At 45.9% G+C, this 17,529-nt stretch overlaps 1 protein-coding gene across 1 annotated transcript in view; it reads right to left on the reverse strand.

Moving 5' to 3' along the window:
- Positions 1 to 309: 309 nt before the first annotated feature.
- ARTN (artemin) overlaps positions 310 to 17,529 on the reverse strand; it is a 37,442-nt gene continuing 20,222 nt past the window's right edge. The window contains exons 3-5 of the mRNA XM_072127465.1: positions 7,546 to 7,610; positions 6,937 to 7,132; positions 310 to 5,715 (exon numbers count right to left, since the gene is read on the reverse strand). Of these exons, the coding sequence (XP_071983566.1) occupies positions 5,288 to 5,715; positions 6,937 to 7,132; positions 7,546 to 7,610 (689 nt within the window). The 3' untranslated portion in view covers positions 310 to 5,287. The remainder of the gene's footprint in view (positions 5,716 to 6,936; positions 7,133 to 7,545; positions 7,611 to 17,529) is intronic.

Genomic DNA, 17,529 nt, shown 5'->3' on the forward strand with positions numbered 1-17,529 from the left:
GCGGTGCATTTTGGTTGCGTTTTCATTGTGTTTTGAAACGCAATACAACATCTGAGGAGAGGTGAAATGCCGAATTACATTACTGTTAATATTTGTGTTTACAAAACACAGTTTAATGTATGTGTTAATGCATTTATGTTTACGTTTTTTAACATGCATTAACATCATGTTTACACAGCGTTTTGTAAACGCAAATGTTAATAGTAATGCAATTAGACAAATCACCCCTCAAATCACACTAATCAAGTGTGTGTCTTATGTGCCTCTATGATATTGATTGCTTTTAAGACTTTACACTCGCACAAGATACACTATTTAGAAAGTATCAACTTTATTTCTATAGTAAACAGGCATCTATACAAAAATAGACTTTATTGCAATAAAAACAGTAAATAGGTTAATATTACTATAAAACAGTACAAAATATCTGACAGTATTTTTAATTTAACAGTCTGTGACACGTTTGAATGGAACCGATTTATTGCTTGATCGTGGGTCAGTGGTTTATTTTACCCCCCACAAACATATAGAAAAAGAACCAGCAATGAACGTTTGACCCATTACACATGTAGGAATAATGCCGGCCGTCATTACGTCTAAAATAGACTTTAAATATGAACTGGTATACAAAATATAAATCACGAGATTAAGAGATAAGGTTAATAAATAAATTCTTGAAAATGAATGAATGTATCATAAAAAAAACACAACCAATAAATAAATAAGTTAGAGGCAATAAATAGACGCTGATGTCATGAAAAGACAAGCAACAGATTTGATAGCGGAGTCCACGTTGTTGTGTTCTGTACAAGATGTGACCGTCGCCCTGTCATTGTAAGGAGGAAGCGGGAACAGTACACTGGCAATGTGAATGCAACGGAGGAATTATTAAGGAGACAAACATTCATCAGACTTCCCTGGTAACAAACACATGTACTTGGATATATTGTATCTCTATGTATCCCTATAATCCCTGTCATCTGAATCACTTTATAGGATGTCATTGCATGCCCTGAAGTCCTAACAGTGGAAGAACCTGTGATCAGTGATACTGGGGAGCAGATTCTGGGGGCCTCGCAACAGATTTAAGATCATGTAAATCTTGGGACTAATTCTTGGAGTCTTTTATTTATTACCTGGTGAAAATTATATACACTAAGAAGGGTTGTCCACTCAGGATAATGTCTGGTTATATCTTGTGATGGTCATGAAGAAGTGACGGGGATACCCACCTGGAAAACAACCCTATAAGTGGTTTTCCCCTCAATTTATTAAGTAAAAACACTGAACATTCAGATTTAGAAAATTGCCTTAATTTTCACCTATATAAACTTAACCCTTACACCTTTACAGTTAAGTCTGCCTCCCCATGAGCTTGTATGATGGCACACCACATTCTTATGGTTCCATACAGAGCTAAAGGTGCTCCCCGTGCCTATGCATGGAGCGTGCAGGGGAACCTGGCACCAGATGAAGGCTGCGTTCACACGGCCGTTGGTGGACGTACACTATATATACAGCCGCCGTATATATGTCCCCTATTGGCTGGCAATGGGCGCATGGAGCGGTATGGTGCAGCACCGTACCGTTCCGTACCCGGGGTAAAGATAGGGCATGTCCTATCTTTCCCCGTAATACAGAGCCATGTGCCATATATCTCCATGGAGAGGGGCGGAGGCGAGCAGCCTTTTTGATGACTTATAATTCGCCCTTATAATGATGGAAATGAGTTCAACTACGGCCAAAGGGTCAGACATCATGTACCAGGTGGCAGGGCAATGGTTACGTATCACAGATCATGGTAACAATAGTTCTCCTTGTTGGGAAATTCTTATTCGTAGAATGGGAGTTGTGTCGTCCCATGAAAGCCTCCTGTGGCTTATAACACATTGAACATCCCCTCTGCAAAGGGTTTTCTATGTAAACACTATACAACAAGACTGATAGACAGCGTCCGGTACGGATCATTGCAGCCTCCTCTAGGACTAGGCCACTGATATACTATGTGATGATATCTGCAGGAGTCGCTGCATACAATAACAGCCTGTCTTATTCCATACAGAGGCGTCCAGGGATAAGATATATACTGCCTCTAGTATTTGTTGTTTTACATGGACGTCTATGGGTGACACAGGCCTAACAGGATCTGTGTAACATATGTGACAACGCGGATAGAGGGATGCAATGTAAGAAGACCTAGTGACGCTTTTTGTTCTTTGCTCTACTTTTTGTATTACTTTTCTTGTATGTTAATTTTTCATCTTAAATTTGAACTGAAAAATGGGGAGAAGGTAAATTCTGTGCCCCTCCACTTTGTCTAAAAAAAAAGTGGTAAATGGCAGAACACAAACTGCTCTAAGCAAAGCAAAAATCTCGGGCCCCCAAATGCACAGCTACTTTCTTTTTTGCCCCCTCTTTGACCCCTGTGGTCCCAAGCAATTGCATTGGTTTTATTATAGGTAAGTTTGCCTCAAGGTCACATATTCAATATGCTGGTTTTCGGCTTCTGTCAATCATAGTCAATATTTCTCACATTAGTGGCTCAGTCTTCATAGAAATCTGCCCTGTATTAATATCCTGTGCGCAGGGTCTATAAACACTGCTGCTGTCTCTGAATACATTTTGTTTAATACTATTTCTGCACGAATAACATTTTACTCCATGATTTCAGTCATTTGTGGGCTCAGATTGGGCCCTATGTTTCCCATGTTCAGCCAATAGTTTGTGGTTGACTTATTAGGTAATATCTTACTCTTAGGGCTGCTTCACATTACTCCGTGATCAGTCTGTGATCACAGACGTGGCGAGTGATGTCCCACGGACTGGTCACTATGGTGTGGAGGGAAATCTGTGCATTATATATGATGTACGGAGTTCTTATTTCCCCGATATACATTATCATGTTAATTAGGCAGAGACATAGGAATAATTGTCTGAATCCTGAGCACAAATAGCAAGTGATACATAACCTCTGGCTAATCGTAGTTTAGTACAGTCCCAGTCGCTGCAGATACTTGTGCTGATGTCTTCATGCTGTATGACTTTACTGTGAAATGATGAGATTACTGAGCACGTGGTGGATTTAGATTGTGTTAATCGCTTTGACCTTTAGTGTAATAGCATACTGCCTGATTTATCTGAACATTTATAAGGGTGTGTTTCTAATTCTAGCACGGAGCATGCACCCGCACTACGTAATTGTATACGCTGTATTGTTTATACTCATGTCTTGATTGCTACATGCCATTAAATCTTATTGGGTGTGGTGTTGTGAGCCGACACCTTGCAGCAGTTGCATATGATTCTTCTACAATTTTTTATAATCTTTTTACTTTGGAAAGCGAGAATCACGGTCATTCTTACATCTGTAATTTACAGAACCAATGATTAAATACCATACAAAGAGTCATTTACCACCTACCCGGAAGTTCGTCTACTGCAGATCCCTATTGCAATTCCTTCTGCCCATCATTTATCAACATTTTACATAAAATTGAATGCAGATTGATTTTGACAATCGTGTGTTATCTGCTTCAGAAAGCAGCTCTTATATTTCATCTTTGGTTTTGCTAATTTCTTTGTGGTCGGCTGAAATTCTCACCAGTGTTCACAATGGATGAAGAAATAGATTCTGTTGACTTATGAAAGTTATTGCATCTTCTGTTTTATATCCTTCTGTTTCATTTGGTAAAACTCTTCAAAGATAATAATGTTCCGTCTCCGACAGGGTTCGCATGACGGCAAAAAAACAATACAATAATCTGTCACAGGTGAGTACCCTTGGTGATCCTTGTACTTACAGAGCAAAATATATCTCCCTCTGGTTACGGGATGTAAAGTCTAAAAAATAAATCTGTGATCCAGTGACTTAAAAATTAACTTATTATTCTTTATTTGATCCATTTCATTAAAACAGATTACTTTGCAGTTCAAGTAGAGGTTGAGTAAAACGCAAAACGTTTCGCAACCATGACTTGGTCATATCACTGTTGTAATGAAATAGATTTCAAGGAACTGAACTGACACGACACGCAGAGTTCAGCTCAGCTGTTTAGGGTGCATTCACATGTGGCATTTAGCGCATGCGTTTCAAAACACACTGCAACAGCTGAAGAGAGATTTGCTCTTGCTAAACACATCGGGTAACGCAATGCTTTGTTAACACACTGTTTACATATGTGCTTGCGTAAACAGATGTGTTCTGTAAATGCAAAAGTTACCATCAATTTAATTAGCTGTTGCAGTGCATTTTGAAACATGTGCGTTAAACGCCTCGGAATGCACCCTTACCATCCGATAACAAAGTCACTTGTGTGCAACCGGCCTCAGGCAAATCCATTCTCTATCCACACCAGGACAAATCCAAGCAGCCCAGAAATCTCTCTTATTGCTGGGTGCAGATTGCGGTGAGGATAGGAGGGATTGTGTATTCCGATGAATATCCCTAAAGAAACACTCGGAAAGTAATACAGAAAAAGTGACATCAGAAGATGATAATTAATGTGCCTTTGGGCCGTGGTCCCAGGTTCATGACTTAACACTAGCGCATGGGGGCGGACCTTGGCACGATCGCATGTACGCTTTCAGGCCCTCCCCCCTGTGGACTAGTTTTGCGTTATGAATCTAACGTTAGCGGAACGTGTGACCGCGGCTTTAACCTGCCAATCTTCCCTCATCTCTGCAGTGTTCAGAGCTCATATGCAGCGTCTATGATGGAAGAAGCACCATCGGCTCTTATTCTTATCCTGATTATCTGCATCGTTTACATGGTCCGGCTTGTGAATGTTATGCCTAATATTTCCAGCAGCTTTATGACAGTTACATAAGTATCTCAATATATCATATAGTACATTGATAAATAGTGAGTATTACTTGAAGCTCCTGATGGAGCTTCTCTGCCGTCTTACCCTATATACCTCCACATGTCTAGTAAAGACTTTCGCCTGCATTAGAGACGCCACGTCCTGACAGGTTTGTCTGAGAACTTTCATCATGACTAGTAGCATTAATCCTCCACCTCTGTAAGAGGTTCTGTCAGCAAGAACCCAATTACGTCAAACTGGGGTTGGTTTTCCACCAAGTTTATACCTTTAGACAATGAAGGTGAAACTTTTAGGACTGGTGACGTAATGTTGCCATTTTCCACTTTGTTATGCATATGCCTTGTGCAACTTGTGGCTCCTCCTGGTGGGCATCAGACTTGTCGGCTTCTTCTGCCTTAATGCTTCTTGGTCTGTTACCTGGAGTCGTACGTATTTCCTCCTGCACCTTTGTCTTATAGGGAACATCAGCTTCCACAGCTGCAATTAGCTGCTGACAAATTTTCTACTAGTTGCCACTCATTCTTGATGTCCAGGAAGGATACAGGTAGATAACTGGTTGGCCGGCAGCAGGGCTGGCTGCTGACCCGTCTGTGCGAGCTGTGGCTGATGTGCTTGCTTTTGAGCAGAGTACTCAATGTGATGTCATAATTATTGTTTTTTCGGCAGGTCCCAATACAATAATAAAATGTAATCAATTCGTCAGAGTCATATCCCAGACCAAGGTCCCGCACTTTCACCTTAATACTCTGCCTGCTGCAGTCTCCATTCTTATTGCCATTCTCTCCTTTTCCGTTCTTCTTATTCTTCTTTTTTCCCGGAGGAGAACGTTCGGCACGAAATAGGACATTATCTAGTAATTCCTCGTCAGCGTGGCCTCTGGAGGTTATGTTATCTGTGGGATTATAGGGACAGATTAGTAAGGCTCATTTGTTTTCTCTGTTAATTAACATTAAGACACTTTTGACTTTTTACATGGAGTAGTCGGGAGGTCTTTTACATCCGCCTTACACCTAGTGCATCCAAGATTAGATTAGTATTTGGCAACACGTGGCATTTGTCTTAAGATTACATTTCATTGTCTAATGTACATTGAGCCCAGTCATTAGAAGGATTTGAGTGGAGGGAATCTGTCAGCACTTTTCACCATGTGTTCTGTTTGCTTCTACTAACAACATGTAGAATGATATGACAGCACAGCCCTCCCGGGACATTACCTTAGGCTGCATTCACACGTACGTACCTGGGCAGGCATACGTTTGCCGCGATGGAGAAGAGGACGGTTGACCTCTCCCCACTCCATAGCGAAGCATGCTTACAGCGCCATAACACGGGGAAATATAGGACATGTCCTATCTTTTCATCATGTACAGAGCGGTACGGTGCCACACTGTATCAATCTGTGTGCCCATTGCCCCGTACATACGCCCCCTCGACGCTCATGTGAATATAGCCTGGATGCATGGTCCTACTTGCTGACAGATTCTGTAGGGAATCTGTTAGCAGTTTTGACCCCTCACAGAGGAGAGAGAGAGAGTAGTGTATACATGTGTAATGTTTCTACCGGATTGCAAGTGACCGGAAAAGATTTCTTCATTTGGAGAATCCAGGGCCCTCCACAGTGAATGCTCCCCCTTTGTCCCAGGGAGTGAGAAAGCCCTGAGCATTGCATGTGAAGAGAACATTACTTGGGCATTAGTGGTCATGATGTCAAAAACATCAAAAGTGTATTTTTTCCCAATATACTCAAAAATGTTATAAATTAGCCCACATTTGTGAAAACTCGTGCAACCTGTACTGGGTGCAGTTGCATGTGGAGTGCACAGGGGGGCGACAGATTCATCAATACTGGGGCCCGGTCTTGATGAATCTTGTGCCCCCCGCTCTGCTTGGGAAGTGGGCACCATTTTTTGGTGCACTTTGCTCATGCTGCAGAATTGTAAGCAGTAACAGCCCCTGTAGGTGCACATTTTTCTATCTTGTCGGACACAAAACTGGCGCAGACATTATAAATACATGTACAAGCAGTGTGCACGTGCTTTCTAGTGCAAAGTCAGACAGAAAACTGGTGCAGACACTCTAATAACTGTGGCCATTGTCAAATGACTTTACTCACCGTACACCGGACTCCCTGGTGAATGGATGGTTTGATCTACATTCTCCTCTACATACAGGTCCATGCTGGTGGGGTCTATGGTTCCATAATTGTCAGACTCCTTGTCAGACAGCCCCTCCTTAACTGGAGTAGGGGACCCGGGGGTTATCATCGCTGACAGAAGCAGCAGTGATACTGCGAGAGTCCAGAGTGTTACCTGGTGAAAAGACAGAAAATAATTCATATTCTAGAAGGAAACTGGCGGCAACAAGCAGAGGGGGAGGGAATGATTTATGTCTGTAAAGTGATCCCGTTCTTAGAGAACCTAAAGTGTAGCTCCAGATCGGTATTCACATCTCATATGTAGGTATTATCCATGTATATTCTTGTATTGATATTATATATCTTATCACCACTGAAACCTATTGTGGAGCTTTTCTGGTACAAGAGGGAATAACATAATAAAATATTACTTAATGTACTTCTAATGCAGAAATCTGGTAGATGAGCAAGAAGAAACATGGATGAGAGTGTGACTAAGGATTTTGGTAGTCTGTAGCCATAGAGACACAATAATAATCATGTGACCACACCTGCATTGTGCCCAGTGATATTTCTATGGTCACTTACCTTACAGCTCCAGGGCGGGGTTGTCACAGACTGGGATCCTCTTCCCATGAACGGCTTGGGCCTGTCTGCAAACGAGAAAGTATTCATCACGTTAGAAGAGACGATAACTAGTTTAATTACTGATGCTCTTTGATATTACTAATAGTATGTGACACACAATGGAAACCGCAGCGCAGTATTGTAAAAATGTACACGACGTCTGCAATCCTACCCTACAGTCATATAACAGAGCTGAAATAGTTATTTATAGGGAACCTGTCAGCTCCTGGGTCACATATAAATGAAAAGGGAAGTGTATGATGCAGGACACTTCAGCTCCTGGGACATAGGTTTAGTTTATCTGCTTCCTATGGGCTATTTTTATATATATATTGATATTTCAAAGATGTAGGTAACTCCTGATGCCTATTATCTATCAAACATATGCAAGGAGAAAACCCCATCCAGTGACCTGTGGTTTAACTGCAATACAGTTTGAGATGGTTAAAGGGAACCTGTCAGCAGGTTTTACTAAACTACTATCCCCTTAGGTCAGGGCCGAAATGTCCTTTCTAGAATTCCATATTTTATTTGAAATCTCCCCCGTTCTCCTATGAAAAATCTCTCCCAAAGTCATTTTCACATGAGATGAGTCAAGTTTAGTGGTTGCAGGAGGAGTGTCACTTAAAAAGCCCCTATCTTCTGTTCTGTAGCACCTGGAATATGGTGTCATTTAAAAGATAAGAATTTCATCTTTTAGATCCCAAGCTTACTGTTCTGTGCGCTACATATCTGGACAAACAGGCAGTTAAAAAATAGGAAGGAACTGGATGTTTATCTGCCACATGTATTTCCAACTATGTCTTTAGCTGCCAGTATGTCTATTTTTGTAGTTCACAAACCCATCAGCTTTACTCTGAAAGATGAGATTCTTATCTTTGATATTTCACAAATAGCTTGTTTCTAGGTGCTATATAACACAAGATAGGGGCTTCTGAAGTGAATCTATACCGAAAACCACTAAACTGGTATAAGAAGAGTCATATTTGTCTGACTTTGGGGAAGATTTTTCTTCATAGGTAAATGTAGGAGATTTTACCTAAAAGAGGGAATTCTAGGAATGATATTTCATACCCAACCTGAGGGGGTTAGTAGTTTAGGGGGGTAAAACCTGGTGACAGGTTCATTTTAATGATTTACAAAACGGGTCAAAATATTTCATAAAAATAAAAGCAATCTATTCCAACTTGTGCAACAACATTGCCACGTTACCATCCGAGTTTATTTCATCATGAAGGAGACAAGTTATAAATAAAATCTTAGACTTCTCCAGGTTTTTGAGATAAAATACTGTAAATGTTTGCTCCTTTTTTTTATCCAAAGTGTTTGTGGCTAGTACAGTGTCAGTACGGATTCAATTAAATATGTTGTAGTTATTGTTGTAAGGTAAAGCTGCCAGCACAAGCAAGTGAGAACAGTAGTCACGGTGTAATATAAAACTTCAGGACTGCAGGTTCTCTTAGGAATGAGGGCAGTGTAACGAGGCCTTTCCTGTAACTGTGATATTCTCATTTATATATGTGTAAAATAGATATTTACTTGACATGTAGCTAAGACAACCAGGCGAAAAACTTCTGCAATAAAATATTCTGTAAAGTGAAAGTTTATCTCAGAAAGCAGTTTCTCTAATTGTGTAACTCTACAGCCATATGAGCTCCAGTCTCCTGTCAGTGTCCTGTCACTTGACCTCCAGGTTTACAGGTTCATCCAGGTCACCCATTGTCCTGCTAGGTCATTTACCTCTGTAAATATCACAGTTTTCTTCTGCCATTTACAAGTGTCTGTTCCTTTTTGGACTTCCCACTCATATGACACAAAGTAACAATACCTGAACTGTAGCATGGAGATCTTATGTCATTTAGTGTCGATTAGTCACAGAATGGGGAGAAGGGATTGGAATATTAGTTTTAGTTTTCTATATATTCCACATGTAATGCACTTGTTAGGCCTCTTTCACACTTGGGGTTTTCACGTGCGTGTTCTGCGTGTGCTTTTGACTTGCAGAACTTGCATTGCACTCTGACCCATTATAACGAATGGGTTTTTTCAGATTTTTTTTTTCCACCAAAAACGCACCATACAAGTCTATGGAGTTGTATCAGAAACGCATTGCACTCTGAGACACATGCAAGTCAATTACCATAGAAAAGTCCTGAGTCTTTTTCACAGACAACACACGTGAAAAATGCATTGAAAACACCAAAAAAATGCATGTTAAAAACTGAGACGCTGAACAAATTCTGACTGAAAACTCATTGAACTCTGGTAAAATATGTCAGTTTTTCACTGACCAAACCCCGATCGCACCCTGATCAGACTCTGACGTGATCTGCAACGCAAGTGTGAAAGGGACCTTACTGTGTCTTAGTTCCTCCGGTCAGAAAGGTTAATTGCAGATTGACATCCTGACCTTTCCTCCATAAACCTGGTAACAAACTAGTTATCCTGTCAGCCCGAATCTGACAAAAGTGACCATAAATTTATTCCTGATGACTGGTCACAGACAGAAGACATCCATCTCCCCTGAACCCTCCATGCAGGTCCTTGTGTGACTCTACTGAATGGACTGTTATACCTGTCTGTAAGATAATCAGCTGCTAGGCATCTCTGGATCTGTCAACTGGACCTGCCATACTGACCCCCATTAGTGTTGTAGTGCTGTCATCTGGACCTGCAATACTGACCCCCTAGTGTTGTAGTGCTGTCATCTGGACCTGCCATACTGACCCCCATTAGTGTTGTAGTGCTGTCATCTGGACCTGCCATACTGACCCCCTAGTGTTGTAGTGCTGTCATCGGGAGCTGCCATACTGACCCCCATTAGTGTTGTAGTGCTGTCTTCTGGACCTGCCATACTGACCCCCATTAGTGTTGTAGTGCTGTCATCTGGACCTGCCATACTGACCCCCTAGTGTTGTAGTGCTGTCATCTGGACCTGCCATACTGGCCCCCTTAGTGTTGTAGTGCTGTCATCTGGACCTGCCATACTGACCCCCTAGTGTTGTAGTGCTGTCATCTGGACCTGCCATACTGACCCCCTAGTGTTGTAGTGCTGTCATCTGGACCTGCAATACTGACCCCCTAGTGTTGTAGTGCTGTCATCTGGACCTGCCATACTGACCCCCATTAGTGTTGTAGTGCTGTCATCTGGACCTGCCATACTGACCCCCTAGTGTTGTAGTGCTGTCATCTGGACCTGCCATACTGGCCCCCTTAGTGTTGTAGTGCTGTCATCTGGACCTGCCATACTGACCCCCTAGTGTTGTAGTGCTGTCATCTGGACCTGCCATACTGACCCCCATTAGTGTTGTAGTGCTGTCATCTGGACCTGCCATACTGACCCCCTAGTGTTGTAGTGCAGTCATCTGGACCTGCCATACTGACCCCCATTAGTGTTGTAGTGCTGTCATCTGGACCTGCCATACTGACCCCCTAGTGTTGTAGTGCTGTCATCTGGACCTGCCATACTGGCCCCCTTAGTGTTGTAGTGCTGTCATCTGGACCTGCCATACTGACCCCCTAGTGTTGTAGTGCTGTCATCTGGACCTGCCATACTGACCCCCATTAGTGTTGTAGTGCTGTCATCTGGACCTGCCATACTGACCCCCTAGTGTTGTAGTGCAGTCATCTGGACCTGCCATACTGACCCCCATTAGTGTTGTAGTGCTGTCATCTGGACCTGCCATACTGACCCCCTAGTGTTGTAGTGCTGTCATCTGGACCTGCCATACTGACCCCCATTAGTGTTGTAGTGCTGTCATCTGGACCTGCCATACTGACCCCCTAGTGTTGTAGTGCAGTCATCTGGACCTGCCATACTGACCCCCATTAGTGTTGTAGTGCTGTCATCTGGACCTGCCATACTGACCCCCTAGTGTTGTAGTGCTGTCATCTGGACCTGCCATACTGGCCCCCTTAGTGTTGTAGTGCTGTCATCTGGACCTGCCATACTGACCCCCTAGTGTTGTAGTGCTGTCATCTGGACCTGCCATACTGACCCCCTAGTGTTGTAGTGCTGTCATCTGGACCTGCCATACTGACCCCCTAGTGTTGTAGTGCTGTCATCTGGAGCTGCCATACTGACCCCCTAGTGTTGTAGTGCTGTCATCTGGACTTGCCATACTGACCCCCCTTAGTGTTGTAGTGCTGTCATCTGGACCTGCCATACTGACCCCCATTAGTGTTGTAGTGCTGTCATCTGGACCTGCCATACTGACCCCCTTAGTGTTGTAGTGCTGTCATCTGGACCTGCCATACTGACCCCCATTAGTGTTGTAGTGCTGTCATCTGGACCTGCCATACTGACCCCCATTAGTGTTGTAGTGCTGTCATCTGGACCTGCCATACTGACCCCCATTAGTGTTGTAGTGCTGTCATCTGGACCTGCCATACTGGCCCCCATTAGTGTTGTAGTGCTGTCATCTGGAGCTGCCATACTGACCCCCTTAGTGTTGTAGTGCTGTCATCTGGACCTGCCATACTGACCCCCTAGTGTTGTAGTGCTGTCATCTGGAGCTGCCATACTGACCCCCATTAGTGTTGTAGTGCTGTCATCTGGACCTGCCATACTGACCCCCTAGTGTTGTAGTGCTGTCATCTGGACCTGCCATACTGACCCCCATTAGTGTTGTAGTGCTGTCATCTGGACCTGCCATACTGACCCCCTAGTGTTGTAGTGCTGTCATCTGGACCTGCCATACTGACCCCCTTAGTGTTGTAGTGCTGTCATCTGGACCTGCCATACTGACCCCCATTAGTGTTGTAGTGCTGTCATCTGGACCTGCCATACTGACCCCCTAGTGTTGTAGTGCTGTCATCTGGACCTGCCATACTGACCCCCCTTAGTGTTGTAGTGCTGTCATCTGGACCTGCTATACTGACCCCCATTAGTGTTGTAGTGCTGTCATCTGGACCTGCCATACTGACCCCCTAGTGTTGTAGTGCTGTCATCTGGACCTGCCATACTGACCCCCATTAGTGTTGTAGTGCTGTCATCTGGACCTGCCATACTGGCCCCCATTAGTGTTGTAGTGCTGTCATCTGGACCTGCTATACTGACCCCCATTAGTGTTGTAGTGCTGTCATCTGGACCTGCCATACTGACCCCCATTAGTGTTGTAGTGCTGTCATCTGGACCTGCCATACTGACCCCCTAGTGTTGTAGTGCTGTCATCTGGACCTGCCATACTGACCCCCTTAGTGTTGTAGTGCTGTCATCTGGACCTGCCATACTGACCCCCATTAGTGTTGTAGTGCTGTCATCTGGACCTGCCATACTGACCCCCTAGTGTTGTAGTGCTGTCATCTGGACCTGCCATACTGACCCCCCTTAGTGTTGTAGTGCTGTCATCTGGACCTGCTATACTGACCCCCATTAGTGTTGTAGTGCTGTCATCTGGACCTGCCATACTGACCCCCATTAGTGTTGTAGTGCTGTCATCTGGACCTGCCATACTGACCCCCTAGTGTTGTAGTGCTGTCATCTGGACCTGCCATACTGACCCCCATTAGTGTTGTAGTGCTGTCATCTGGACCTGCCATACTGACCCCCTAGTGTTGTAGTGCTGTCATCTGGACCTGCCATACTGACCCCCATTAGTGTTGTAGTGCTGTCATCTGGACCTGCCATACTGGCCCCCATTAGTGTTGTAGTGCTGTCATCTGGACCTGCCATACTGGCCCCCTAGTGTTGTAGTGCTGTCATCTGGAGCTGCCATACCGGCCCCCCTAGTGTTGTAGTGCTGTCATCTGGACCTGCCATACTGGCCCCCTTAGTGTTGTAGTGCTGTCATCTGGACCTGCCATACTGACCCCCATTAGTGTTGTAGTGCTGTCATCTGGACCTGCCATACTGGCCCCCTAGTGTTGTAGTGCTGTCATCTGGAGCTGCCATACCGGCCCCCCTAGTGTTGTAGTGCTGTCATCTGGAGCTGCCATACTGACCCCCTAGTGTTGTAGTGCTGTCATCTGGACCTGCCATACTGGCCCCCTTAGTGTTGTAGTGCTGTCTTCTGGACCTGCCATACTGACCCCCTTAGTGTTGTAGTGCTGTCATCTGGACCTGCCATACTGACCTCTTAGTGTTGTAGTGCTGTCATCTGGACCTGCCATACTGGCCCCCATTAGTGTTGTAGTGCTGTCATCTGGACCTGCCATACTGACCCCCATTAGTGTTGTAGTGCTGTCATCTGGACCTGCCATACTGACCCCTTTAGTGTTGTAGTGCTGTCATCTGGACCTGCCATACTGACCCCATTAGTGTTGTAGTGCTGTCATCTGGACCTGCCATACTGACCCCCTTAGTGTTGTAGTGCTGTCATCTGGACCTGCCATACTGACCCCCTAGTGTTGTAGTGCTGTCATCTGGAGCTGCCATACTGACCCCCTAGTGTTGTAGTGCTGTCATCTGGACTTGCCATACTGACCCCCATTAGTGTTGTAGTGCTGTCATCTGGACCTGCCATACTGACCCCCTTAGTGTTGTAGTGCTGTCATCTGGACCTGCCATACTGGCCCCCTTAGTGTTGTAGTGCTGTCTTCTGGACCTGCCATACCGGCCCCCTTAGTGTTGTAGTGCTGTCATCTGGACCTGCCATACTGACCCCCTTAGTGTTGTAGTGCTGTCATCTGGACCTGCCATACTGACCCCCTAGTGTTGTAGTGCTGTCATCTGGACCTGCCATACTGGCCCCCATTAGTGTTGTAGTGCTGTCATCTGGACCTGCCATACTGACCCCCTAGTGTTGTAGTGCTGTCATCTGGACCTGCCATACTGACCCCCTAGTGTTGTAGTGCTGTCATCTGGAGCTGCCATACTGACCCCCATTAGTGTTGTAGTGCTGTCATCTGGACCTGCCATACTGACCCCCATTAGTGTTGTAGTGCTGTCATCTGGACCTGCCATACTGACCCCCTAGTGTTGTAGTGCTGTCATCTGGACCTGCCATACTGACCCCCTAGTGTTGTAGTGCTGTCATCTGGAGCTGCCATACTGACCCCCTAGTGTTGTAGTGCTGTCATCTGGACCTGCCATACTGGCCCCCATTAGTTGTGTAGTGCTGTCATCTGGACCTGCCATACTGACCCCCATTAGTGTTGTAGTGCTGTCATCTGGACCTGCCATACTGGCCCCCTAGTGTTGTAGTGCTGTCATCTGGACCTGCCATACTGACCCCCTAGTGTTGTAGTGCTGTCTTCTGGACCTGCCATACTGACCCCCTAGTGTTGTAGTGCTGTCATCTGGACCTGCCATACTGGCCCCCATTAGTGTTGTAGTGCTGTCATCTGGACCTGCCATACTGACCCCCATTAGTGTTGTAGTGCTGTCATCTGGACCTGCCATACTGACCCCCTAGTGTTGTAGTGCTGTCTTCTGGACCTGCCATACTGACCCCCTAGTGTTGTAGTGCTGTCATCTGGACCTGCCATACTGGCCCCCATTAGTGTTGTAGTGCTGTCATCTGGACCTGCCATACTGGCCCCCATTAGTGTTGTAGTGCTGTCAACTGGACCTGCCATACTGCCCCCCATTAGTATTGTAGTGCTGTCATCTGGACCTGCCATACTGACCCCCATTAGTGTTGTAGTGCTGTCATCCGGACCTGCCATACTGACCCCCTAGTGTTGTAGTGCTGTCATCTGGACCTGCCATACTGACCCCCTTAGTGTTGTAGTGCTGTCATCTGGACCTGCCATACTGACCCCCTTAGTGTTGTAGTGCTGTCATCTGGACCTGCCATACTGACCCCCATAGTGTTGTAGTGCTGTCATCTGGACCTGCCATACTGACCCCCTTAGTGTTGTAGTGCTGTCATCTGGACCTGCCATACTGACCCCCATTAGTGTTGTAGTGCTGTCATCTGGACCTGCCATACCGGCCCCCTTAGTGTTGTAGTGCTGTCATCTGGACCTGCCATACTGACCCCCATTAGTGTTGTAGTGCTGTCATCTGGACCTGCCATACTGACCCCCTAGTGTTGTAGTGCTGTCATCTGGACCTGCCATACTGGCCCCCATTAGTTGTGTAGTGCTGTCATCTGGACCTGCCATACTGACCCCCATTAGTGTTGTAGTGCTGTCATCTGGACCTGCCATACTGGCCCCCTAGTGTTGTAGTGCTGTCATCTGGACCTGCCATACTGACCCCCTAGTGTTGTAGTGCTGTCTTCTGGACCTGCCATACTGACCCCCTAGTGTTGTAGTGCTGTCATCTGGACCTGCCATACTGGCCCCCATTAGTGTTGTAGTGCTGTCATCTGGACCTGCCATACTGACCCCCATTAGTGTTGTAGTGCTGTCATCTGGACCTGCCATACTGACCCCCTAGTGTTGTAGTGCTGTCTTCTGGACCTGCCATACTGACCCCCTAGTGTTGTAGTGCTGTCATCTGGACCTGCCATACTGGCCCCCATTAGTGTTGTAGTGCTGTCATCTGGACCTGCCATACTGGCCCCCATTAGTGTTGTAGTGCTGTCATCTGGACCTGCCATACTGACCCCCATTAGTGTTGTAGTGCTGTCATCTGGACCTGCCATACTGGCCCCCATTAGTGTTGTAGTGCTGTCATCCGGACCTGCCATACTGACCCCCATTAGTGTTGTAGTGCTGTCATCTGGACCTGCCATACTGGCCCCCATTAGTGTTGTAGTGCTGTCATCTGGACCTGCCATACTGACCCCCATTAGTGTTGTAGTGCTGTCATCTGGACCTGCCATACTGGCCCCCATTAGTGTTGTAGTGCTGTCATCCGGACCTGCCATACTGACCCCCATTAGTGTTGTAGTGCTGTCATCTGGACCTGCCATACTGGCCCCCATTAGTGTTGTAGTGCTGTCATCTGGACCTGCCATACTGACCCCCATTAGTGTTGTAGTGCTGTCATCTGGACCTGCCATACTGACCCCCTAGTGTTGTAGTGCTGTCATCTGGACCTGCCATACTGACCCCCATTAGTGTTGTAGTGCTGTCATCTGGACCTGCCATACTGACCCCCTAGTGTTGTAGTGCTGTCATCTGGACCTGCCATACTGACCCCCATTAGTGTTGTAGTGCTGTCATCTGGACCTGCCATACTGGCCCCCATTAGTGTTGTAGTGCTGTCATCTGGACCTGCCATACTGGCCCCCTAGTGTTGTAGTGCTGTCATCTGGAGCTGCCATACCGGCCCCCCTAGTGTTGTAGTGCTGTCATCTGGACCTGCCATACTGGCCCCCTTAGTGTTGTAGTGCTGTCATCTGGACCTGCCATACTGACCCCCATTAGTGTTGTAGTGCTGTCATCTGGACCTGCCATACTGGCCCCCTAGTGTTGTAGTGCTGTCATCTGGAGCTGCCATACCGGCCCCCCTAGTGTTGTAGTGCTGTCATCTGGAGCTGCCATACTGACCCCCTAGTGTTGTAGTGCTGTCATCTGGACCTGCCATACTGGCCCCCTTAGTGTTGTAGTGCTGTCTTCTGGACCTGCCATACTGACCCCCTTAGTGTTGTAGTGCTGTCATCTGGACCTGCCATACTGACCTCTTAGTGTTGTAGTGCTGTCATCTGGACCTGCCATACTGGCCCCCATTAGTGTTGTAGTGCTGTCATCTGGACCTGCCATACTGACCCCCATTAGTGTTGTAGTGCTGTCATCTGGACCTGCCATACTGACCCCTTTAGTGTTGTAGTGCTGTCATCTGGACCTGCCATACTGACCCCATTAGTGTTGTAGTGCTGTCATCTGGACCTGCCATACTGACCCCCTTAGTGTTGTAGTGCTGTCATCTGGACCTGCCATACTGACCCCCTAGTGTTGTAGTGCTGTCATCTGGAGCTGCCATACTGACCCCCTAGTGTTGTAGTGCTGTCATCTGGACTTGCCATACTGACCCCCATTAGTGTTGTAGTGCTGTCATCTGGACCTGCCATACTGACCCCCTTAGTGTTGTAGTGCTGTCATCTGGACCTG

The sequence above is a fragment of the Engystomops pustulosus genome, chromosome 10 (genome assembly GCF_040894005.1).
Source record: "Engystomops pustulosus chromosome 10, aEngPut4.maternal, whole genome shotgun sequence".
Classification (NCBI taxonomy): Eukaryota; Metazoa; Chordata; class Amphibia; order Anura; family Leptodactylidae; genus Engystomops; species Engystomops pustulosus.